At 34.0% G+C, this 27,981-nt stretch overlaps 1 protein-coding gene across 1 annotated transcript in view; it reads left to right on the top strand.

Annotated features, from left to right (window-relative positions):
• The window catches only part of LOC103606225 (low-density lipoprotein receptor-related protein 1B-like), a gene marked incomplete at both ends in the record, with an annotated part of 97,508 nt that overhangs the window by 13,382 nt on the left and 56,145 nt on the right, over positions 1-27,981 (top strand). Inside the window, 8 exons of the mRNA XM_008590816.1 lie at positions 4,525-4,638; positions 4,882-5,031; positions 8,111-8,233; positions 10,027-10,146; positions 14,684-14,812; positions 17,798-17,920; positions 21,409-21,549; positions 22,729-22,916. Of these exons, the coding sequence (XP_008589038.1) occupies positions 4,525-4,638; positions 4,882-5,031; positions 8,111-8,233; positions 10,027-10,146; positions 14,684-14,812; positions 17,798-17,920; positions 21,409-21,549; positions 22,729-22,916 (1,088 nt within the window). The remainder of the gene's footprint in view (positions 1-4,524; positions 4,639-4,881; positions 5,032-8,110; positions 8,234-10,026; positions 10,147-14,683; positions 14,813-17,797; positions 17,921-21,408; positions 21,550-22,728; positions 22,917-27,981) is intronic.

Here is a 27,981-nt window from a genome sequence, read left to right on the forward strand (position 1 = left end):
GGGGGGGGGGGGGGGGGGGGGGGGCGGGCTACGAGGCGTTGTTCACAAAGTTTGTCATTTTGTATTCCTCGTCTGGGTGTGTGACAGGAGGAGTGAATAGATTTGGGGAGACTGTATACCTCCTTCCCTCTTGAGATGAGTATAGATTGTTCCCCTTGGGAAGTACATGAACTTTCTTAGGCCACTGGAATGCCTTTAATAGACTGCCGAGCTAGTAGTTCTGAGGCTACCTAAAGAAGAGGAAGCTGGTGTTTCTTTTTTCCTAAGTTCACAGCAAAACTTTGAAAGATTCCGCAAACAATAAGCTATAAGAAAAGGACAAACTTGGCTGGAGAAGAAATCATCGTTCCTTCTGCATTTGCATACCTTCAGAATCTAAGCAGTAAATTAGATTATTAAGTAAAAGATGTGGTTTGAAAGCAAACTGGAGAGAGAGATGACAGCAAATTGAATGCCTTTTTTTTCCCCCTTGTCGGTACCCTCCCTTTGCTACAGGTTGTGTATTTACAAGAACCACAGAAAGCCCGATAGATTTTACATCTTTCATACCTCATTAAATATTGTAACTGGCATGGTAAAAAGAAAGTAAAGAATAGGAAAATTTGAGAAAGTATATGAAGGAGAAAGTGGTTTTACTTTCTCTTTTGCTGCTATGTTTGATCCACAACCCCCGTCAGATGTCACTCCTTTGTAGTGTCTCATTGCTATTCCTGATATGGCTGTGCTGTGTTTTCACTCACATTTTGTAGTCTTACTTTTTCTTTTGGACTATCTGGAGGGAAAAGTCTAGTATTTCTCACTTGGCTTATCTTTATTTGGACTACATTATTTTCTTTTCTGTCTTTCTCAAGACTTTTACCCCGAGGAAAAAAATCGTCAGAAAACTTTCATATTCACTTGACAAATCAGAGATTCCCACAAAAATCACATTAAGGGAGAAACAAATTCCAGTACTTGACTGACCTAAACAAAGTAAGGAAAGAATATAGTTGAGACAACAGGGAGGAAAAGGTTTTGGCAGGAGAGGCATTTTTTTGTTTACATAATGAAGTTCCTGCTATTTTCATGGGTTTCTCTCATCACAGGACTCTCCTTTCTTGCCTACTAATGCAGGAGACATTAATCCCCACAACCACCATACCCGTAGTGCTTGCAAAATTGAGTAACCACTTTGTATGTCCAATTCTACTGCCACTCATTACCTTATTTAAAACTCTGATGTTTCCCAAACTCTATACCAAGTCATGGAATCTGTGGAGACAGGATCTTGAATAGAACAATCTGCTCCTATTTCCACATTCAACATGCTCTAATGGGCAGCCTAGCCCTCCTCACCAGGATTCTTTAGTCCTATTGTTAATTGGAAAAGAGAAAAAAAAATACATTCTGCAAATTTTCTGCTGTCTATCCTGCTCTCCTGACTTCCTCCTACCTTATATCTTTCCCACACTTTCCTTTTAAATATTATCTCCTAACCGCTCTACACAACTTCAAAGTTAAAGTTTCTTTCAGCAAGAGTTCCTTTTCTTATTTCTTATTTTCCCCCCAGAATTTAATCCAAGACTCTGTTCTACTTGCCCCACATCTTCTTTCTTCTCACAAGTTACTTCTTACTCCTGCTTCCACTGCAGAGCTTCCAGCACTATTTCTGAAACCCCATCATCTTGAAATTCCGGTATCTTCAGTTTTCTTAATGGTCAGAAATGCCAACCCCCATTTTCGTAGAGCCATAATTTGCCTCCTTACCCTCTCTGCCACTGCCACTCACACTGATAGACTCCCTTGCCATCTACTCAGAGGATTCTCTGTGGAAGTTTGGAGGGAGACGAAGATGGTGGAATGGTTGCAATTCCCCCCACTGGGATCTCTCTGGCATCCTGAACTCTGACTTCAAGTACGAACTTTGAGTGCCTTATGAGATAAACCTTTATAGATTTGCCTAAGAATAATTCAACTATCTAAAATACTGTTTCACAGAGAAATGCATCCTATTATGTCTTCTAAATAAAGACATTATAAGAAATCTTTTAGAACAGTTAACAAGAGACTACCGATAGCAAAATCAAAAACAAATGTAAATGATTGATGTGATTATCTTCTATGTTATATATTCCGTTTACCACTGCCACTGAAAAATCTGAATATGAAACATAATAGAAATATAGAAGAGATTTTGCTTTTTCAGACATAAAATAAAAAAACCTTTTCTTTTCTTTTTCTGTTTTGGAACCATGCCTTTATCTCTACTCATAATAGCATTATCTGTTTCACATGCTAAGATCTATTTTTAATGAAGAAAACAGTAAAGCAATTATAATTGCAAATTGTAAATAAAACATTTATTCTAATTGGCATTTAAATACAAATAAGTATGCAATTTCAAGATACAATTAAATATAATAAGAACAGTACATTATGAAATACGAATGACATATACACCCATGAGTAAAATTTGCATATTTTAAGATAGCATTTTAACCATTTATGATTGATATAATTTCTATTTATAATTAAATATGCTCTTTAAAATATCAACACTAGTAAAAGTGGCATAATCAAACAGGCTTTTAGGTTGTACATTAATGAAATCAACTTGTGAAAATTTGAATTTGGAATAAAAACCTCACCTAAGTTAATGTAACATACATAGCATGCATGCACCTGTTTACAACATATTACTGGAAACCATTATGTGGTAATGAATGGGTAAGCAATTCATTCAAGAATAAGCTATTCTGTATGAAGCATATATAATGACAGTAGCATATTGAAACTTGCCAGGGGCCAGCCCCAGCACTGAGATTGTAAGGTCCCCGCTGCTAAGGAACCTCCAAAAGGGAGGAAAGGCAGCGTCGGTGATGGATGGACAGCAAACACACAGACTCAAGGGATCTGCTGAATGCTGACACTTTATTGAAGCATGCACAGATCTTTTATACCTTTTTTCTTAGTTGTAACATACTCATAGAACAAATCATTGAACAATATCATAACACTTTATGAATAACATGTGTTCCCAGGAAGAATAACATTACAAATTGTTCCTGGAAAAAATAACAATGTAACATTTACAAAAAACCCACTAATCCCAGATAATCATCAACATTACAATATATTCCCAGAAAGGATGACTATACTATTTTTTTCCTTATTTACAAAAACGTTACAACCCATCGGCCCCAAATAATCATCAATTGTACTATTTAACTTAGCTAAATCTACAGTACATTATACTCTGTATGACGTTATTAAAACGTGATTCAAACTTACAACTACATTTAACTTTTCTTTGTTCCTAATAAACACTCTAAACTTTAAACTGTTTAAAACTTAACTTCTAATTATATTGTTAATCAAAAAGGAATGTGCATTAACTCCTTCAAAGCAACCAGGCCAAACTTTCAAGCAACAAATGAAACCAATATCTATATAGGTTCGTTGTCCCCTTCTGGTCCCAGCTGCCACAAACCATCTCCAGAGACCCCAAAAGTATCATTAAATTCTTTAGTATAATTTTTAATCCCACTCCCAAGTCTCCCAGAGTGATAATTATGAGGCAGTAAGGAATAAAATATAATAAAGCAAAGCAAGCACACAGAGCTCCAGAAAGTGAGGGTGGAACGGCAGCATCTTCTCCCACGATGAGGCCATGCAAACATTGTCCCACGATGAGACCCTGCAAACATCACGTTGTATTAAAAGATCTTTATCAGACTTTAGTCTTTTGGATACGATGCGCCCCCGCAGAAACTGATTTTTATCTAAGCATACCTGGGACTTGAAAAGCCATACTTTCATAATAGGGATAAGAAATGCCACATGTATATATTCCTTGGCATGAGGCATCCATATTTCCTATACCAAATGTTAATGATATGACCATGCAAAGGAGTATGACATAACATAGGTGAATTTCTAGCAGTGCTCAGCTGTTCCCTTGAGTAACAAAGCAAATGTAAATGCTCAGTGCTCTTCCCCCTCTCCATTTCTCTCTGTTTTTGTCTCTCTCTCTGTCTCTGTCTTTGTCTCTGTCTCTGTCTCTATCTCTGTCTCAGGGAATGCTCCACTTTTTCTTAGCAGCCAGATTGGGATTTCCCAGTAGGCATTTAATCAGGCATTTAATTAATGTCCTAATCTTCTACTGTTGAAGTTAGAAGAAAAGAGAATTTTCAGCAACATTCATTTTTTGTTTTAGTTTTGGCTCAGTGCTGGACTGGTATTACGACAATAAACAAGCACAGTCCCTGCTGTCGTGGAGCTTACAGTTTAGTGGTGCTTCAGGTACTTAAACAGCCAGTGGCAAAGCAGTATGATAAATACCACGACCGATGGAAGAATTTTGTGCCAGGGGAAGAGGCATCCAACCAAGATGGGGGTGGGAGCCAGAGGTCAAGTGAGACTTCCCAGAGTTATAAGAGCAAAACCAAACAAAATTATATGAATTAATTAAAGTATTCAAACTGTAAGAACAAGGAGTCATTTTCTGTCTCACCTATCCATTTATTTCTTTATCTGTTTTTCTAGTTTCAACCTGTGCCACTGTTGAGTTCCGCTGTGCAGATGGGACTTGCATTCCAAGATCAGCACGATGCAACCAGAACATAGACTGCGCAGATGCTTCAGATGAAAAGAACTGCAGTAAGATATTCCTCTGCCTTTTGTTTGTTCATGCCTGGGCACCTTTGGCATTATATTGAACACTGTCCAACTTTTTACTGAACGTTATCCAGAATTGATGTGTAATTAACCCCTGTTGTGTAGGATAATTGCATATTTACTTCTTCAGATGAAGTTGACTTTTCTTGTCTGTATGACCTACACAGAAGGCTCATAATCTCTGCAAATGAGGCATTTTTCATTTTTCTGTTTACCTCCTTCTAGACAATACAGACTGCACACATTTCTATAAACTTGGAGTGAAAACCACAGGGTTCATAAAATGTAATTCTACCTCACTGTGTGTCCTGCCAACCTGGATATGTGATGGGTCTAACGACTGTGGAGACTATTCAGATGAAATAAAGTGCCCAGGTAATTCTAGGAAGAAAAATGGGTTTTGCCTTGAAGACTTAGAGGCTAGCTAGTTATATAGAATAAATTTGTTAATGTCCATTCTTAATATTCAATGATTGAGACTAAAATTTAAATGATGTAGATTAAAAACTAATTATCCTGTTCTAAACATGCCTCTTGATCTTTTTAAATGAGATTTAAAATGATACTCAAGAAATCTGTCCTAAATTTGGATCAATTTCCTTTTTCATGTTCAGTTCACCATTAATGCTTTTAAAATTGGTAATTAAGTGTTTAAAATGTGTAGTTTATAAAGCTTCAAAGTAGTGTTACATACCTAGAAATAACTATTCATAGACTAAAAGGAGAGAGACTATGTTTCTCACTCCTGTTTTTGCTCAATGTTAGTTTGCAGCTGATGTTTTCGTTTTAAGCTGTTTGATGCAGTTTACATAATCTTCTGGCATAGCAGTTTGAGTAATAGTTATTATCATTTTGGATCAAGGCCAGACATGACTTTTTATATCTAATTGTTAATTATCTTAACCTACTTAAGTTCTGAAAAGTGTCGTCTGCTTTCTTAGAAGAATCTTTCTGTGAAACGGGCAAGACTTCCTTCCTACTTGAGGGCAATGAAATAAAAAAATAATTCAGAAAAGTATTAGCTGCATATAAGTGAAAGTAGATATGCTGTATAAGACACTATTAAATTTGGTCTCATACTGCTGTATGCCTCTCCCCACCCTGCTGCTACACTCACTTTTTCCATGTTTAGTTCACATGCAATAATTTTTTGAAATATTTTAAGAAATAATATTTATTGGTATTTTGCACATCAGTTTACATATACATACACAATCTACAATAAAAAACTGATTTTTTTTTTTTTTGGTGACCGGTAAGAGGATTGCAACTCTTGGCACAGTGTGGTCTGCACCACGCTCAGCCAGTGAGTGCACCTGCCATCCCTATATAGAATCTGAACACACGGCCTCGGCAGTACCAGTGCCGCACTCTCCCGAGTGAGCCACAGGGCTGGCCCAAAAAACAGATATTCTTAATAGTTCATAATCTATCACTTAATTGGGCAATAGCAGATTCCATTTATTTCTGCTCAACAATGTGTAACCTTCTATGATATCATTTTTGTTCCTTCTAGGTTTGAAAAGGCTAGTTGGGTCCTCAGAGGAAGTGGAGAACATCTCTAGAGGCACTTGACTGTAGCTCACTGCAGATCTTTTACATTTAGACAAATTTTGGTTTACTGTATTTTTAATAATAGAAAATATTTTTAAAGAAATAGAGAAACATTGTTTTAGACTCATGGAACCTGAGTGTCAAAATTTTTAATCTGATCTTCTTTCATTTTTTTATTTTATTTTTGTGACCGGTAAGGGGATCGTAACCCTTGGCTTGGTGTCATCTGCACCGCTCAGCCAGTGAGAGCACCGGCCATCCCTATATAGAATCTGAACCCACAGCCTTGGTGCTTCCAGCACCACTGCGCTCCCAGCGCCGCACTGTCCTGAGTGAGCCATGGGGTCGGCCTGATCTGATGTTCTTTTAGCAACAACTTTCTTCACCACATTGTGACTGCAGTTAAATTTTAGAATTATTACAAAAGCAGCACATAGTAGATATTCAATAAACCAATATTTTATTTCCATTTTTGTGGTTTTTATTTCTTTCTAGTATTAATAAATTATTTTAAAAATTAAGTTTTAACACTAATAGAGAATTGTGATTTTTATATTGCGTAAGAGAAAAAGGGATACTCATGAAGGTTTATGAGATGGGTGGACCGACAGGCAACAAGGCAGCAATGAGTCAATCTCAGTACTTCAGATTAGATCTAAGCAACATCTTGAGAAGAATTTAAACATAAAGCACACTCAAAACTTTTTGGTTTAATGGCAAATTCAGTCAAAAAATGTATTTTTATCTTTAATTAGATCTACAAAGTTGATATTTAAAAAAATAAAATAAGGATAACTTTTATTTTGAATCAGACATAATGGACAATTATAGTGTGATTGACATATGCTCATGTACTCTAGGGTTCACTTTCTGATTGGCCATGGGCCAGTTATTATAAAATTATTTAAACCTGAAGGCAGGGGCCAGCCCGGTGGCACACTGCTACAGTGCGCCGCTTGGGAGTGCGGCGGTGCTCCTGCCGAGGGTTCGGATCCCACATACAGACCAGCCGCTCAATGGCTGAGCGAGGTGCGGGGGCAACACCGAGGGTTGCGATCCCACTGCCGGTCCTGGTCCGGTACGGGTGCGACACTGAGGGTTGCGATCCGTTGCCGGTCACGAAAAAAGACAAAAAGGAAAAAAAATAAAAAAACCTGAAGGTACAAGGAGAGAGAAGACATCCAGTAAAAGGAAAAATCCAGTATTTTATTTGTACTTTTGGAAATTATAATAATCATAATACTCCATTATTTAAAAAATACATAATTTACAAAATAAATAATTTTTACACGTAGACACTTTTTATTTTCATATTTCTGCAATGTGTAGTAATTTATAGATTCATTGTAACTTGTTTTTCTGTTTAAAAATAAAAAAAATAATTGTTTAAATTCTGTCAAAGCATACTCAAAATAAAGGGCAGTATAAACACTAAATCCATACTTTTTTGGCAAAGATCCACCAGTGTTTTAATTTTGGTATTTATTTTTTGTTATGAACATGGAATTAAAAATATTTTTTAGCCAAATATGATTTTTTGTCATTAGACTCATTCACTTTAGTTATCCTACTTTATTTTATTTTTATTAACTAAACTCCACACTATTGTGATTTATCCAGTATTTCTACTAGTGTCCTCTTTCTGATCCAGGACCCAGTCCTTGATTTGATCTGGCCATCATGTCTCCCTGGTCTTCTCTGGTCTGTGACAGTTTCTTAATCTCTTCTTGGTTTTCATGACGTTGATATTCTTGAGGAGAACATCTCAACTATTTTTTTTTTAAGTTTGCTTATAATTTATCTCTTCCAGTCAAGGAGTATTAATGTTTTATCTACCTCTATTACAGAAGCTCAAGATTAATTTAAATTATTTGACATTACATTCTGTATTTTGCCACAGTTCAAAACAAACACAAATGTGAAGAAAATTATTTTGGTTGTCCTAGTGGAAGATGCATTTTGAATACCTGGATATGCGATGGTCAGAAAGATTGTGAGGACGGACTTGATGAATTCCACTGTGGTGAGGCATTTTCTTTTGTTTTAGCTGTATAAACATATTATTATTTATATGCTGATATTCTCTTACCTAGAAATGTTATACAAAATATTGCTAATTGGATTTATCATCAATTTTCATTTTTAATAAACAATACAAAATTGCAAAAACCACAGTAAAACAGAAGAGTTTATAATAAAGAATAACAATTTCTTCTCAACCTTTTTTTAAAATCCCTTTCTATGTTTGTTGAGTGTTTACCTCCATCAATCTAAATGATACACCTTTATTTCCTGATTTATGAACTTTCAGTGTTATCTAATATATTTACTTTCTGCTATGAAAAATGAGGATTTGACACTCACTACTTATTATACTACCCCTACCTATTATTAACAGTTATATTATTATTCTAAAATGTTCTATTAATTACATGGCTAGCTTTAAATGACATAGTTAAATTTCTACTTCTTCAAATTCTTGTTCCTCACCCTCTACCTCCTAATTTCTGTGTTTGTACATTTCATTTCACATTGTCAAAGCAAGAAAGCATTTTAAAATTTATTTTATAAAATTTATAGATTTTTGTGACTTGCAGGCCAAAGGAATTTCCTATAGGAGAACAAAGCATATATTCACAATTTAACTTTAACACAAATAAAGTATACTGTGGTGAACAGACAGAATAGAAAAAAGATTAAAAATGGATCTTCTGTGAAATGTCAAACTCTTCTAAAAGTAAATGTCATTGTGAAATGTGAAGGTGCATTTTGTTTGATTAAGATGTGATATATCTCCATAGTAGAGCTAGATTCTGAACGAGACTAACAGATTACTTCAAAAGTATGTAAGGTTGATGCATATTTTCTGAACAAAATTTCTGATTTTATCTACTTTAAGTTTATTTCAGGCTTCAGTTTTCTAAATTTCGTGCTATTTATAGGTCATCTAATTAAACATTTTAAATAAAAATGCAAACTTTTAAAAATAGTTTATAGGATCAAAGCCAAAATTGTTATTGATATATTGAACATTTCAATTTGGGAGGATGTTATTTTAGGGTGTTTCCTGGTGAAAAATATTCTGGGTCATGGCAGAGGCTGGGGCTGGAAGAGAGCAATAACAAAATCAGCATTGGAAAGAAATGGATATGCTATTATTATAAACACATGATCTGGTAATAAAAATAGTAACCACTACGCCAATGAATTTGGATGTTATCAGGTATAACAAACTCAAGTGTTTCCAAGGGAGTGACACAAAAACATCAAGATTGTTAGGTTTGTGTAGGTACCAAACTGTTGTCTTGTCATCCAGCTAAAACCTCCTCAGTCACGTCATTTTTAAAAACAAATGTATTTGCTTTGGTAATGGTCAGTCCACCATATTGTTGCCTTGCTTAGGATTTAATATTTTTCACTTTTAGTTCAAAAATAGATTAAAAATTAAAAAGAATGACTAGATAACATCTGGAACATTTATCTTATATCTGTGCACCATACATTTTTTTTAAAAATGACAGAAGAATATACTTAGAGGAGAGTGGACAGCAGAATGACCATCTCAAGGGCAAACCCTTCAAGAATCATGTTAAAGGAACAAAAGCTGCATAACTTGGAAGACAGAGGGAGTATGAAAGCTTTTGTCAAAATTTTAAAAAATTATCATAGAGAAAAGGAATTTGACTTGTTTTATTGTAAGATGGTCGATTTTTAGTGAAGTCAAAAGAACTTTCTCCTCGTGAAACGTGTCCTAAGATAGTCTCAACTGATTTTTTTCTTCTGTATCTAAAACGAAAATTCTTGTTTGTTTTCTAGATTCTTCTTGCTCTTGGAACCAATTTGCTTGTTCTGCACAAAAATGCATTTCTAAACACTGGATTTGTGATGGAGAAGATGATTGTGGGGATGGATTAGATGAAAGTGATAGCATTTGTGGTGAGTTGTTGCTTTTGTGTTCTTAATTATTAAGTACTATATATACTCTATTATTTTAGAGCACACACAAAACTTTGTTTTTTAATTTATTAACCATAATGTTGTTTATATATACATTTTTTTTTTGTCTTTTTTCGTGTCCGGCAATGGATCGCAACCCTCAGTGTCGCGCCCGTACCGGACTGGGACCGGCAACGGGATCGCAACCCTCGGTGCTGCACCCGCACCTCGCTCAGCCAGTGAGCGGGAACCGGTCTGTATGTGGGATCCGAACCCTCGGCGGGAGCGCCACCGTGCTCCCAAGCGGCGCACTATAGCAGTGCGCCACCGGGCCGGCCCCTATATATACATTTTATGTAGCTGTTTTTATTATCTTTGTGTCAACCTACTATTTTACTAATTTATATATACAGTTGTTAATCAATATTTAAGATTTTTCCTGAATATTGACATATGAATGTATTTTTTCATTTTGTTTCTAGTTTTCAATGACTTCTTTGGAGTAAATCTCAGTGACTGAGATTACTGGGTCAAATGAGCAAACAATTTTTTCATTACTCTCAATATGTATTGCAGTTTCCCTCGAAAATTAGTATACCAATTTATATTGCCACAATATTCACACATACTGTTTGTGTGTAAGAGTGTGTGTGTAATATAGTGATCATTATTACTGAATTGTTTTAAATGAGAAGTAAAGGAAGGTACTTTAAAATGCACTTTAAAATTTAGCTTTATAGGATTAGAGGTAGTAGTATCAAATGTCTATATTTACCTATTATATGTCAACTACAAAGCCAGAATAATTGCTTTCTAACAATCACAAACATTTAATAAATAGGTTAAATGTAGTTATTACCTGAATTTCCTAAGGATTAAAAGAGGGAGACAAGCAAATTTCCATAAATTTATTACAACTGAATAGTAGTTTTACTAATTTATTTATATGTCTATTTATCTATCCAATCTGTTTCTATATGTGTATTTGTATCTATAGCTATATATCCTCTACGCATTGTATCACCCCTGTTTGGTGGCTGTTATAATCCTCATTTTAGAGAGAGAAGGACCCTAGACAGAATAAGGTACATGTATAGAGTTAAGTATACTCAGCATCTCTTCTAAATTTGAGGGGTTGTTGCCTGCTATTTAAGTCACTACCATAGAGACAAAGGTAACATTTTATAGTACTCATGCTAAACTGAAGTTCTCTGTAAATAATATAAAATTGGAGATACCCTCTGAAAGCAGGCAATTTATTTTCTTGTATTTAATTAATTTAATTTAATTTAATTAATTTAATTTAATTAAAATCTACTTTTTATTTACACAGCTGAAACAATTTATTATTAAATATAAATATAGAAAAAACACTATTAAACATCTGTGGAAGTGGGGGAAAAAAAGCCTATTAAATGACTGGCCAGTCTCTTTATCTACTTTGTTTCTCTTTGTTATTAAATCTGTCTTTACTTTTAACAAAAAAAGTATCTATTTACAATGATATAAGTATGCTTCTAGTCTCTAAAATCATCTTTCTTTTGGCCTTTTGTTTGGCCCCCACTAAATGGTTCCAATGATAACTCTGTGCTTTCTGAGTGGTCACAGTATGATAGAAGGGACGAAGGCTCTAAAGTCATATGAGTTGAGTTCTGCCACATCACCTTTTCAAGCTCTGTGATCATGGGCAGTTTCATTATATTCCTTATTTCTTGGGTTCATTACCTGTTAGAGGGATAACTACTGTGATCATATAACAGAACCACTGTGCACTATATCCATGAGTTTATTCTCATTTTTATTTTATTTCTCCTGCCTCCCTCCTTCTTTCAAAGTGTTACTGTCATGTCTGTATGTATCAGTGTCCTGACAATGCTTCTTAAAAAATGATTAAAATGGTAATGGGCATGTTTACCTTTTATCAAAAGACTGAGTCTATTTAGTTTAATTTGAGGCTCTATTTTATATACTAACTACCAAGCTGGTGGCACATTAAAAAATATTGTTTTAGACCAAACAGCAGTCAATGAACTGAACCTAATATTTAGAATGGGAAAGGAACCTTACAATTTATCTCAGTGGTTTTCAACCTTTAGTGTACAAAAGATCCTTCTCAGAAGTCTGTTAACAGTGTAGTTTCTCAGTCCCCACCTCCAAATAATTCTATGTGGGGTATAAACACACTCTTTCTTCATAAGCACATAGTGATTCTGACTTGGGATATTGAAGATCTTATTTTGAAAACCATAGTCTATTCCACTTTCATTTTTTGAGGAACGGAAGAAAATGGAAACTCGTAGAGATTAATGAATTTACCTGAAGCCACTCAGCTAAAATTGATGACAGAGGTAGGACCAGAATTCAGGTTTCCAAAATACTAAATAAGATAGTGGCTCTTACCAATCAAATATTATTATCTGAGTAGGTGCACAGGATGGATCTAGTGGAACTCCATCAGTTTGTCTTCCTTCTTCCTTTGAATTCTTTTGCCTTAGGAGGGCAATGTGACTCCAGATGGCAGGGGTACCTGTGGAATAAAGCTCTGAGTTTTTTCTTTGGCCCATTTTCTTCCCAATTTACTATGATGTTTTGGCATGTTCTTAACATAGAATCTGTTGAACACTATCAAGGGAGCAAGAAAATTAGCAGCAAAGAGCCTCATGCCATTCTTATAGCTGGAGATATCTTATTAATTATCTAGTCATACCCCTCATGGTAGAGATAGGGACATTTAGACAGTAGTCTTCTCCAAGGTCATACAGAATTAGATCTCTCCACTGCCAAATCAGGACTTTTTCTACTGTATCTACCTTGAGAACAAATTGGAGTGACCATATGGGAATAGACAAGGAGTTTAAATTTAACAAAACTTCTTTAGTAGAAGGAATAAGATTTTTTAAAAATCTCAAGCTAAATAATAAAAATATTACAGAAATTCAGACACTGAATTGAGAATATAGTACTGAAAATGACTCTTTGTATTCTTATGGCAAGCTTGAAAAGACAGATAATAAAGAGAAATAATAGAAAAACAAGTTCTGCAGGAAAAGAATTTTATTACATAAAGTGCTAAAGAAATAATAGTTGGCAAATAAATTCATTTTTAATGAATAAAAACATTTATGCAATAGATTACTTTGGTATTTCTTCCAGTAGTAGATAGCATTCAATTAAGGCACTGATCCTCAATTAAATGAGCAAATCTGAATTACCTGGGGGACTTTTCAATATCTACTTGCCATTCTGTCCTAAAGGATAAGGTATACATCAGGGGCAGCCATGTTTATGTTGGAAAAGATACCCAGGGGATATTATTTTGGCACCCCACTGCATCCCATATTGAAAACGTTGCATTGAAAAGCATTTTCTGCTCATAACAACTCTATGGCTGAAAAGTAAGAATATAATGATAATCCAATTAGAGCACATCGGTTACTGCTTTAAATGGTTGGAAACAAATATCTTCCATCAATCTAGTATCATATTTTCTTCCTCGAAAAATATTTTTAATAATTTAAAAATATGGTTTTTATCATCTATTCTGGGCAGCTTTTGGTCATAAGAAAGTGAAATTAAAAAAAAAAAAAGATTGAGGGACACGTTCCTGATTCACTCAACAAGTACATAGCAAATAAACCCAGCGTTCAATATATATAACTGTGCAAGGGGCTAAAGAAACATGATAGGGTCATTTGACATGTGACTGTGCTATGCTTATGTAAGAAGAAAAGGGAAACCACCCTATGATTCTTTGAATTTACAGTCAAAGTCAATGAGCGTTTTGTTTCTTTATACATTTGAAAAACATCATCAGGCAACTAAAGGGACATTGAAATGACAGAGCAGAGAAAATGTATATTCCGTTTAATAAGTGCGTAAAAGCAAAGTTAACATGCCTACATTTGTTTTTTTCAGCCACACAGGATGAGGAGTAACAATAATGACATTAGTGGTTAAGAGAAAGTGCTTAGGAATCAGAAGGGTTCTGGACTCCCAACTCAGTGTGTGGAACCATGTGCAATTGTGACTTTCTGCAAGCTATTCAACATCTCTGAGCCTCAATTTCCTTTTCTTTGAAATGAGACTAATAATAGTTATACTGGGTGGGGTTATTGCAAGGATTAATTGAGTAAATACGCTAAGTGCTTGGCACATATTAAGCAAAATGAAATTGTTATTATTACTATTATTACTATTTTCCTTGTAGGTTCAGTCCTTTCAAAATGTTATCTCAGTTTATTCATGATTCTATCGCATTTCTACATTTTACTGTATTTTACAACGAGAAAAGACATTATTTTCTACCACATAGCCTTAAGAAATATAACACATACAATTAGGAAAGAATGCATTCTTATACAAAAACATGTAGATATCTATAGTGGAAGGATAATGTTTTATGATCTGAAGTAATTATAGTCTCTTCTTTGTAAGCAATGCTCTTGTTCCGCCCCTTCTTTCTATAGGAAATGTAAATGGTAGACATTTTCCAGCAGAAACACAGTGGTCTGAATGGCATTTTTTCTTTGGGTTTCAGGTGCTGTGACCTGTGCAGCTGACATGTTCAGCTGCCAGGGCTCCCACGCCTGTGTGCCCCGGCACTGGCTGTGTGATGGTGAAAGGGACTGTCCAGATGGAAGCGATGAGCTTTCCACAGCAGGCTGCGGTATGAATGCTTGCTGGGGCTGCGTGTCAGAGAAAACTGCTGCAGCATCCATGGATGTTTGTTTTTGTAGCACTCACCACACCACATTTTCCTTCACGTTCCCGATCCCTGACCCATAGGTAGCATTAGACTTCATCAGGTGGGATATTGTTATCATAGTAGTACAGCAACCCCTCTGACCAGTGTTCTGAGTGTTTCAAACATGCATGGTGGCCTTACCCATTTTAAAACCATTTTGATGAATACAGATTTATCATTTCACTTCTGAGATCACAGAACTACACTATGTGCATGTGAATGTGGTAGGTTTAGTGTTTTCTTTTTACTGTTGCGGCCCCCAACCCCACCCCACTACCATGAAGACTTTTAGATTGCCTATTCCAGATACTGTGTAAATGGCTTCTCTGATCCTAAGTAACTACTGATCAGGAGGTCAGTAAACACCTATTAGTCCTACAGATAGGGTATTAACCCTTAGGTCAGGTAAAAATAGTATGGATATAGCTGAATGAAACTGAGGGATCAGAGGAACACCTTTGGAGGTCAGACAATTTACTAAGTGTCTGACTCTAGGTCCCCTTAGAATACTTTCAGGGAATTACTCAACAGTAAAAATGTAGATAAATTCCTTTGCATGATCAGGAGGATGAAGAAACAGGATATTTGAATGTTGATCCCAAGGTCACACAGGGGATCTTTTTAGCTGAGCAATTTATCAGAAATAGTGCTATGAACTCTGCTCATTAAAGTGAATTCTGCCAATCATCTCTCCAAGGACCTGTCTTCATGTCTTTAAAATATTATATTTGAAGCCATACTGTAAGTGTGTACATATGGGGGTGTGTATACATGAAAGGTAGTTAAAGTAGAAAAGAAAAAAGAAAACTTTGAGGCAAACCTATTTGCACAGAACTCAAACTATTGTTGTAGAATAATTCACTTTGATCTTGAAACTGATATGTGTGTCTGTAAAGGTCAATGAGGCCACTGAGGGCTACATAATAAAGGATTATGCATCAGTTCCGGGATCCAGATGGTCCCAGTATGCTGTTGCTATTGTAGCAAGTTAACACTCTGGGAGGCATATTAACACTTTTGGACCACATGGGTACTATTAAGGAAATTATGCTAAAATGTAGCAAATTGTACTCAAGTGACCTGAAAGCGTTAACGCCAAATGAGTCACTGTTGCTCTGTGTTTTAAAGACTAATTCATGTATTAGAATTGGCATAATTCATTTGAGTTATGCAAGCTGTCACACAGTTCAAAGTTAGAGGAGTTATTAGTGACTCTGAGTTTTACTTTGATTATAATAGGCTATTTTTAATGCTGCTCCTGTGTGGCTTCCATACAGTTATTAAAAATAAATTTGTTGAAAATAAATTATACTTGATTAAATTCAAAGAACTTTTTTGTTTTACCTACACATTGTTCTGTGTTAGTAATTACTGAGATGAAAGCAGAGATTATCCTTGGTTCACGAAGTCAGGGATGGTCTGGGGGCAGGGGACTGATAGGCATGTGAAGTAATACTATAGTACTTTAAGTGTTAGGATGATGTATATAAAAGATACTAGGTCATCACAAAAAAATATTAAGTGAAAAACTAGATGCCTCATGGAAGGGTTTTTGAAAAAGTGGTAACGTTTTCTGAGTCTTGAGGAGCAAGAGAAGACACAGGTTTCCATGGGCAGGAAAGTGCTTATCAGTGGAGGGAAGACATCTAAAATTTTTGAAGTGCTCATTGTAAGTCAATTATTGCAATAGGTGCATTATTTATATTATTGAATCCCCACAATATCGCAGTGAAGTGTTTTGGAGGATCTGCCAAAATAATTATTATATAGCTAAGAATTTAAAGAGCATCTGGGAATTCATTGAAAAACTAAAACGAGCAGATACATTTCACACACCTTATCTAGTCCTTATAAGAAATTTATCAGGTAGGTTTTATTGTCCCCATTAAACGTATAAGGAAACAGATGCACCAAGAAGGTAAATAGCTTCCTTGAAGATAACAAATATAAGTGGCAGAGCCACTTTCTGCAAAGCCTTTCTCTTGCCAGTATTTGACAATAACATGCAGCAGATTCTTGACATTTGTGTTATCCCATCCTGGAGTCCTACTGGTAGCATTTACCCTTTAAATATAAGGATCATTGAGAAATTTAAATGATTCTTTCAAGCCTCTAATGATTCTATGCACATTGTATTAAAATTTATTTCCTCTGCACAAATTGCCTTCGTTTGCACTTTTGCTCGTGTTTTATTGCATATTTGTATCAACCGTCTTTCCCACTGGTTAGGGTACTTGGTAGAGCATTATTTTCATGGATCAGTATTCCTAAATGATCAATATTTCACTTTATACATCAATATTCCTAATTTTGTGTGATGCTTATGGTGAGGCTCATTACATTGTAGATCATACCTTGATCTAATTCAATACCCCACTCTGAAGCCACCCAAAAGTTTTATTTTTTCTTAAAAGCAGTAACTTTCTCATTCCTCTTTAATTTCTTTTCACTTTTATCATAAACTTTAGCACTTGGTGGTCTTTTCAGGTTCATTCTTTCCCAGGAAGCAACATTTTTACCACTTTATTAACATTGCTATAGGCATGAGTAGAGAAAAAACCTACCTATATTATTATAATTGAGTGATTTTTTTCCTCACATATGAACTGTTGAATTCATTCTTCAGCAAAGTTACAAATCGCTACTAGGCCTGAAATTTCAGGGTCACTCTAGAACAATTAAATTTATTAATACTAAAACTTTGAATTGTATGCATTAATATTTATGCATTCTTTTATGTATAAGATGATTTGATTTATTATGATATATGAAATATTTAAGCAAAACTTTCTTTTTCTGAATAAGTATGAATTATTGGGTTAATTTTATGCATTCTCCATATTCCTAATATAGGTGAAGGTAAAATATGTGCTCATCTAACTTTATTTTTTGTGATGTCTTTCTTAGCTCCCAATAACACATGTGACGAAAATGCTTTCATGTGCCATAATAAAGTATGCATTCCCAAGCAATTTGTTTGTGACCATGATGATGACTGTGGAGATGGCTCTGATGAGTCACTGCAGTGTGGTAAGTATATCTAAACTTTTCATGGAGGAGATGATCAGGCTGAGTTGGAGTCTTTTCAAATGACCCAGGAAATATATAAATAAATAACAAAAACAAACACTTTTCTTAGTGTCACTAAAGACTGGTAAATTTGATAATACACAGAGACACCACACATAAATTCTTTAAGCTCTAGCATAATTATACATTTATTTGGAAATCATGCCTACTTCTTATAGTGCATTCTTTACTTTTTTCTTTTTTTTTTCTTTAATGACTGGCTGGGATAGGTATCCAAACCCTTGACCTTGATGTTATTAGCCCCATTCTCTACTGAGTGAGCTAACTGGCCAGCCCTGTTACAGTGCATTTTTACCACTGACTATATCAGAAAATGTTTATAAAAATGCTTTGGCTTGAAGTACTTTGAAATTTAAGTGCAATATATGGCTGGCTCATTTAATCTTATAGTGAGAAAAAAGAATACAGAATTATCAGAAAAACTGGATGTGTAACCTTTTCTTTCACCTTGTCTTTTTACACATCTACTAATTTGTTAAAATTTAATATTATGATTACAAAATTTATCTTTCTATTACATATATATTTATATAACCATTATGTATAATATACAGACATATGCACATGTAGCATTTGTGATTAAATCTCAGTATATTACAAATGCCCAGTTGAAGTTGAAATCTTATGAGAACCTAGTGTTTTTGTAAAATATTTAAATGAATATACTTGAATAAGTATATATAATGAAAAGTTGCGGACTCCATATATGCTCATGGAAAGCAGTAGATTTAGTGCCCTTTGTCCTCATTGTGTATGTCTATAGCCTTGGTCTTTGCTATCTGAAATCAGTGTATATCAGTTTTTATGATCATTTCACAATTAAGTCATATAATCAACATGATATTTTAAAGGCTACATTATAACTCAAAAGATGTAAATCTGAAGTGAAGTTATGTTTGATTGCTACACACTATATTTGGTTGATATGGAGATGAATGAGACAGAGGCCCTACTTGAAGAAATCATAGGCAAACCGGAAAGTCAGAGATACAATATATACATATAAAGCATACATTGTCTAATGGGAATAAGAATCACAATATATGGGATAAGAGCTGAGAAAATAATTTTTTGAGGAAAGCACTAAGGAAGAGAAGCAGGTAATGTTAGTCAAAGGAAATCATACTTAGATGCTAGAGAGCATGGAGTGATGGTTAATAGTATGGACCTTGGAGCCAGATAGCCTGGGTTGAAATCCTGAATCTGCAGCTTACTAGCTGTATGTCCTTGAAAAAGTTACCCTACCTCCCTGTATTTGAGTGTCCTCATATGTATAACAACAGTGTTTAACTCTTAGGGCTGTTAAGGGAATTAAATGGGTTAATATTTGTGAAGTGCTTAGAGCACTTCCGATGCATTGTAAATTCTATGTGTATGTCCAAAAACCTGTAAATTGACATAGTTGAGAAACAGCAATTAGTCTTCTGTGAGGTAAGTTGAAGTTAAAAATTAAGTTGGAGCCTGAAATACAATGTTAGAGAATTTGTATTTACTTATTTTGCCTCTCAGAGGCAAGCACACATTTTGAAACAGAGGAACAGACATCACAGTCAAATTTATGTTTTAGAATCATCATTTCCAGCACAGTGGAAAAAATACTGCCACAGTGGAGGGGAGCTGTAAACGGACAATTACCTATTTAGGAGGTTATTGCGATATTTCTGATGATTCATGATGTAGTTCTGAGCCAGGTTGGGACTGGTAGAATGGATGGTGCTGAATGGGTCAGAGTTCATTTACAGTTGGATTTGGAGGATAAAAGAGAATTTCTAGCTTGGATGATTTGGTGGATGGTGTTGTTATTAACGAGCTTTGGAACACAGGAGATTAAGGCCTAGTTTTGCTGATGCAGGAGAGGAGAGATGTAATGAAGAATTTATCTTGGACCTTTTGAATATGAGGTTTAATCAGTCAATCAAACAAAGCTATATAGTGAGCATTTGAAAATTTAGTTCTAGAGATCAGAAGTACGATGAAGACACCTAATACTAATTGGTTGGTCATCAGCACAGAGGTGATATTCAAGCTGTGAAAAAGAATGAGATCACCCAAAGTAGAAGGGAAAAGAGGAAAATGATAGGCTGGAGTTAGGGCTTCCCCTGCAATATTTTATGGTAGAACAGGGAGAGAAAGAGGGGAACAAGAAAAGCAAAGGTAAAAAGAAGCCCAGGAGAGTGGATCATGAATATTAAACCAGGAAACTACATCCAGTGTGGTGTGATGAACAGCATCAAGTGCTGCAGAACAGTGAAGGGGACAAGGGTCTGAGACACCTTTGAATCTGAGACTTGCACTTGGTCTTTATTATCTGTAAGAGGAATTTCAGAAGGTAGAAACATTTTGCAACACAAAATGAGATAGGGATTGATCAAAGATGGACTGGTGGTGAGTAAGGGGAAGCAAGATTGAGCAGTACAGGGAAGAAAAGAAATGTGTTGTGAAGAGATGTGTAGGAGGATTTTTGTTGTTATTGGGCCGAGCAAGCCATGCATGTGTTTACTGACTGAGGAGAAGGAGCTGGTGAAGGAGGAGAGGGAAGGAAGAAATATTAGAGAAATGGGATATTTTAGAACTATAGTATCTAGTTTTACCATCCCAATATGATAAGCACTTCAATTAAATATTCATTATTGAATTATTTTTTATCGGAATTTTATTTTTTAAGCCATAAAAATCTTAACCCCTTCCTCCAAAAGCAGAGCATTTGACCAGATTTATCAGAAAGTTCTAATAGGAATAAGTTTTTATTGTTGAAAATTTAGGATAAAATCCATTCTGAAACTTAATATTAAAAGTTAAATGAGTTTTACTTACAAACAGGCATAAAAACAAACATTATCTGTAATTTGAATAAAGCTTTTTAATGACTCTAAGAATCAATATATAGGATAATCATAATAGTTTTTGTGCTTAATGCTCCATAAACTGACTTCTACATTTTTCTTGTTTTTAAAATTTCTTTATACTTAGAATGCTTCTTGCCAAACATAAACATGACATTACAGCTTCTGAGAATTATCATTTTAGCTCAAAATCAATTCATCCATATATTCTGGTGCTATTCCTATCCAAGATTAGTCTTAAAAATATTCTCATAGCTTTCATTTTTGTTTTCCATCGTACAGGAAATATCTAGGATATAGATAATAGATGAACAGAGAAGATGTATTCAACAGTGTTGCATTCTTGTTTCCTCACCTAGAAACAATAAAAGTGCCTTATTTTTAACTTTATTTTCTGGACCTTTGTCCTCTTCCAAACCACAAATGTCTCTTGTGCCACTGTCATAGAAAGAAATGAGAAGCATTTGCCATACGAGGCATGGTTAACCCACATGGTTAATTAGGCATAGTGTGCACCAAAGGGATGAAATTTTAATGAATATTTATTATATCAATTAGTCAGAATGTTTGTTTCTTTCTTTCTAGGATACCGACAGTGTAGTTCAGGAGAATTTAGTTGTGCTGATGGGAGGTGTCTTTTAAACACTCAATGGCAATGCGATGGTGACTTTGACTGTCCTGACCATTCTGACGAAGCACCTTTAAACCCAAGGTGTAAAAGTGCAGGTACAGAAATATATAATACTATGTTTATTCCAAAGTATTTTGTTGTTGTTTAAAGGCAAAACCGTGACTAATTTTCTGTCTAGTATGCTATTCCATGAAAGGAAATGCAAATTATTAAGCATGTGATGTTTCTAGTGATACCATGAAGGACCCTAGTAATCAACTGTGTTCAGGAGCTAGTTTTAGAAATTTAAGTCTGTGCCACAAATATGAAGAGTTGAGACAATGATCCTGATGAATCCATTACCCTGTCCACCAACCCCCAAAACTCACTTTTAGAAAATATGTTATTTTATATGAGAATAATTTTTTTATATATGGGCCTATTGGAAAATTCAAATATAGAAAAAATAAGATTTGCTGAGAAATAGCCTGTATTATTCATACTGAGGCAAAATGAAATAAATTGTGTATTATTTGAATGGAAATATATGTATGTATATATGTATATGTATTTATATTTATATTTAGAGAGAGAGAAAGAGAGAGGGAGAGAGAATGCCAAACCTGGTCTATTTATCACTTCACTGTTCCAAAGACTGAATACAGAATCATATATTTTAGAATAAACTCAATTACTTTTTTTTCATGTAGTTTACATGTCAGTAGGCTTTCTTTAAGCATGTATGATAGTGAGTAATGTTCAAGTCACCCAGTTATGAGTAGCTGCAAAACCTAAACTCCTTGCCATAGCTATATTTGGAACGACTATTTTTCACCACCAATGTCCTTTTTATGCCTTGACTTAAAAATGTCAATGTTATACTTCCAGGAAGAAAAAGAATTTAAGAATCCTACCTATCCTAGATTCTCAATTTTAGTGACATATACTTTCTCAGAGACCTATGGCTTGAGGGAAATGTCAAAGTATCATTATGCTTTTGAACTCATTCTTCACAATAGAGATGAGACAGAAATGGTTCATTAATGCTTATTTTGATTGTTAATTTTCATGGTAAAGCTAGATTTTCAATAAGTGCTGAACGCAAAAGTATAGTTTACCCTTGGTTTTCCATACTTTATGTGTAAAATATTACACCAAATATAAAGTATTTTATATGTACCTATAGTTATAATTTTTGACAGATAAGTTATCATATTTGTGAATGTTTTCATCAATTGTAGTATAAAACAATGGCATGCCTTTTATGTTCCGTTTGTTTTATTTTCTTTTTCCAGAACAGTCATGCAACAGTTCATTTTTTATGTGCAAAAATGGCAGGTGCATTCCCAGTGGAGGTCTTTGCGACAATAAGGATGACTGTGGAGATGGTACAGATGAGACAAACTGCCATATAAATGAATGTCTGAGTAAGAAAGTCAGTGGGTGTTCTCAAGATTGTCAGGATCTTCCAGTCAGTTACAAGGTAGGTACTCATCAAAAATAGCAAGTCATGTGATACATTAGAATTTAATATAATGAAAGCTATTTAATCCAATAAAGCTATAAAACTTTATAGGCATCATAATATTGTTAAGCAAAACTATTTAAATGGAAAGCATCTACATAAGGAAACAACAATAATAATGTGGTATAAAAGTTGTGAGGATACAGTTAAGAAGACCAAAATATCAAAATGTTTTTAATATATTCTGAAGATAAAGAAAAAGATGAGCAAGGGAATACCAGTGTTTGGGAAAGATATTCTTATGTTAATAACTGTATAAATAATTATGCATTTCTTAAGTTCCCATTTCTTCCCTCATTGTTCCTTCTGTACATCTTTGAAATAGAATGTACTAATCATTAATTCACTACAATACTGGAGAATACAATATTTTTCATATAAACAAGAAGAAAGACCAGAAAACATGAATTATTAGGACTGAGTGTGGGTACATTAAAAATAAATCATTACTTAATATCCTAATTGCTTTTCGTTAGTATCATTTCACTGAAGAGGGTGATTCACTGACAAAATTGATTGACTGAAATTGCTTCTAAAAACATCTGATTCAAGTATGTTGAAATGGTGGATGTAAACTAACACAATACTAAAATGTGAAGTTGTACGTTAGGTTAAAATTGATTATGTAAGTATTGGAAAACCTCATCAAGAGCAATTCATTTGAAAATTAGTATTTTTAACTGAGCGGTATCTCTGTATAAATCAGCAATAGGACATAGATCCTATAAAATGCAGAAGCACTCTAATGCCACTTAGGACTATTACAGGGATGAGATTTTGTTCTATGGAGTTCTGCACCAATCATCTGAAGTACTGTGCACATTTATGGACATGGTACTTTGTCAAGAGGAGTCCTGACAAATTGGACTGTATCCAAATGGGATAAGGGATCTGGAGCATTTGTCTTTGGAAGAAGTTTTACTTAGAGCAAAGATGCCTTGTTAACTGTATTCAAACATGTGAAGTACTAGAATATCTAGTATAACTAGTCAGAGTTGTTTCAAAGCTTGGCATTAAAAGTGTGGAGACAGATTCAATATAAGGGAGACTTTTATAACATTAGAACTCTACTTTGGAATGAATTGCTTCACATATCACTACCAAAAGTGTTTCTGCATATCCAGTGACCTTCTTTGCAGGATGCTAGAGTAAGAATTTGTGTATTGCAAAGATGCCGGGTCATTTTCTCTGTCAGGCTTAACATTTTATGACAAACCAGTTCTACCTAATGATGAATTTAGCTAACCAACCAATTTGCTATTTTTAATCTCTGAATTTCTGGTATTATAACTAACTTAGCTGCTTTGATAAGTATTTTACTTTATATAGATATAACCTAAGAACTACAGCAATCATTTCCTCTAGCATAAAAATAGAGATGGAAAAAAAATCAAGAAACCTGTATTTATATATCTATAAGAAAGAGTCTTTTAGACCCAATACTGCATTAAGAAGTGGTTAAGCTTACAAAGCATACATGCTCTTTTTCATAAACTCTGTATTATAGGCAGAAGCAAACAAAACAAATGAGCCTGAACAGTTCTTAATGAGATGAGTGTGAGTCAAATAATTAATTTTGGCAGTAAATATTTTAAAACCCAATGGAGTAGAAAAAAATATTATCAATGACTTATGTACAATCAGTTTAGAAATATTTTCTGAACACATCAGGGAATGTGTTGTGGAATTACTGCAAGTAACTAGTCAGAATTTTAAGTTATAGGCTTATAAATAATTCTTTAGTTATAATTATTGTAATTCTTCAGATGTATCATATATCATCATATATTTATGTGATAAAATTCAAAATATATCTGTTTATGTTTATTCTGTGTGTGTATTTAATGTCAGTCATAACAATCTTGGTGGTAAAATGTAAAAATTATAGAATATCAGATGGACACCTTGTGACATGACATCAGAAATGAGGTTTAATATTATTTAAAATGCCTGCATAGGGCCAGCCTGGTGGCGCACTCGGTAGAGTGCGGCACTTGGGAGTGCGGCAGCACTCGCACCGAGGGTTCGGATCCCATATAGAGACCGGTCCGCTCACTGGTTGAGCGTGATGCGGGCGACACCGAGGGTTGTGATCCCGTTACTGGTCACTAAAAAAGACAAAAAAAGGAAAAAAATAAATAAATAAATAAATAAATAAAATGCCTGCATATAAGAAGTATTTAATGCATAGCAACACTATATTTGGAAAACTGCTTTTGTTAGAAGATATTATCCAGAAAACCATGTTAAATCATACTGTTTTAATTACTCTGAAAGATTCCTCACCAAGAAATTCTTGTTTATTGATACCTTTAAAATACCAGTATTTTCATTTTGCCTTCTCTGAAGGGGCCATAGATTGAAGTGAGAATTCTAGCTAAAATAGGCAAAAGTATTTAATCATTCGAAAAGTGTGCATATGGTACCTGACAGACTGTTATGAATAATGTTCTTAAATTTGTACACTGTGTCAAAAATAATAAAGTAAAACATCTATTGGTGGAAACTAGACCAATACAAAAGTTCAAGATCAGACCAGAATCATGAATAAAAGATTTAAGCAAAGGTTCAAGTCAAATATTTTACATATCGTGTCGATATATATGTATGTATATATGTATATATAAAAATACACATACACATATGTACATACACATGCACAAATATATATATATATATATGGGTCATATATATACAACAATTATTTGATAGGAATTTGAGTAAAAAGCCTATGTACAACATAATGCTTATACGGTTTTGGGAAAAAAAATAACCTATAGGTTTCTTTGTTCTATTAAATGGGGAAAATTATCCAGTAATGTATTTTTCTTTGCAATATTGGCAGAATATGACAGAAGTCATCCTCCAAAATCTGTAATAAAATAAAAATTGCTTACGAAAGCAAAATTTAGACGTTATGGAGTGTGAATAATTTGCACGTTTGCTGTAAAACAAATACGATGTATCCAACTATTCAAAAGGGAGTAATAACATTTAACTAAAGCAAGAATCTTATTTTGATGGGAAGAATAATTTGCCATGTAAATATGAATGTACTTCTGGGAGAGAAAAAAGTGATAATGTATACATTAGAAGTAAAATCATCAATATTTGTCAATTATCACTTAAAAACCTGTAAAGAAATTTTCCTGATGGAAATGGGAAAAGACTGGATAGCTGTATTTCTTTTTTGATAGCTATATGTTCCTATTAAAATTATAATTAATCAGGAAAATATGAAATAATTCTGAATAATGAGAAGAGTTCAGATAACATTGAATATATATAAATCCCACTTAAAAAAAATGACTTTTTTGGTTGAAGATGAGAACATTGTTTTCTATTAAACATAAACAAATCTGGCATCTTTTATCTTTGAAAATGCAAATGATTATTATTTTCTCTCATTCAATTTATGAAAATTAGTCTAGTAGAATTTCCTACAGAATTTCCTACAGCCTTTTGATCATTTGGGAGGAAAAAAATGTTTTTGTTAAAATAAGGTTAATGGATTAGGAAGGAAATTGTCTTTATTAAAATCTTCTTTCAATTACCAGAATTTTAAAACTTACTGTAAGACTTAAACCTTTTTTTACAGAATTGTGTAGTAACTTTAACCAATTTTACATTCAAAAAATTAATTTTCCATAAATGTGTTTTTATCCAAGCTATTTGATATAGTATTTCTATAAGCCTGACACTAGGCATTCAAAATGATTTTCAGAAATCCCATTAAAATTGAGATGCATTTTGGTTCTTTTTATAATACTATTTTAGAGGAATTCAACCCGTTCTATAAAATTTCCTTTACTTGTCCTAAAGCGCCTCTTGTTTCAACACTGTGCTGGGTCTACCAATCAGACTTCTGGCTTCCTGACCACATGATCATGTGATCTAATTTCCAGTCCTTTCCAGTGATAACTTCTTGTATCCTGTAAGATTTCTCATTTTTTAAATAAATTATTTATTCTTAAATATTGTGATTAAAAAAATGCATAACACAAAATTTACCATTTTAACCATTTTTAAGTGTACATTTCAGTGACATTAAGTATCTCATTTTCTTTGGCCATAGTGTAAGCACCAATTCCTCCTGGCTTACTAATATATATTTAAATAAACATATTATACAAAACTTTCTGAATTACTTTCTTTTAAGAAGTAATTTTGTTTCCAAATAAATTCTGAAGAAAAAAACAAACTAAAGGTTGAGATGATCTCTCTATATATTAAGCATGGTCAGATCTTTATTATTTTGCAGGTGGCAGGATGGGTCTTTGCAAGGAAAGTAATATTGTCACAAACTTAGATATGATGAGGAGAGTTTGACAAATGTAGCTGTGGCTTTTGCTTTCATTTGCTGGCTTACTTGTGAGTTCTAGAAATTTAAAAAGTTCATTATAATTGCTGAGGATTATTAGATAAATGCTGGTGTAAACTGATAAAAGTGAAAGTGCTAAGATCACAAAGGGATTCATTTCTTCTAAAAGGAATTAGGAAAAGGTATTTACCTTTTGAGTGCTTTCAGATGAAATTAATGTTAATTCCTTGCTTCTCTATAAAGTAATGAACACTTTTCTTGTAATTAAAAAAGTTCTACACCTCAATTAATTGTTTACTGATTATTTAATGATATGGACATTCTTCACTCTACTCTTTCTCGGTAGATACAAAGCTCTGCTGTCACTTTTACCGTCAAATAAATGATCCAGATTATGAAATGTTCACCATGGATAGCTCTTGAATACTAATTACTTTTAACAATTTAGAGTTCTTTCTTAACTCACCATTCTACTCAATACTCACAAATTCCTTTTTTTAAAGGCCATTAAATGGTTTTGGTAAAGGTTAATGTCATCACAATCATCTGTCCAACTATAGGCTCATTTTCTATGACAGTAATTTTCATATGCTACCTGACAGGGACTGAGGACAGAACTAAAAAAAGTGCCCAGTCACAGTGCCTCATCATTTTCAGGAATGAAAAAACATATACTATGACATTTGTATGCAAAGAGTTGAT

Source organism: Galeopterus variegatus, unplaced genomic scaffold (assembly GCF_000696425.1).
Source record: "Galeopterus variegatus unplaced genomic scaffold, G_variegatus-3.0.2 Scaffold6389, whole genome shotgun sequence".
Lineage (NCBI taxonomy): Eukaryota > Metazoa > Chordata > Mammalia > Dermoptera > Cynocephalidae > Galeopterus > Galeopterus variegatus.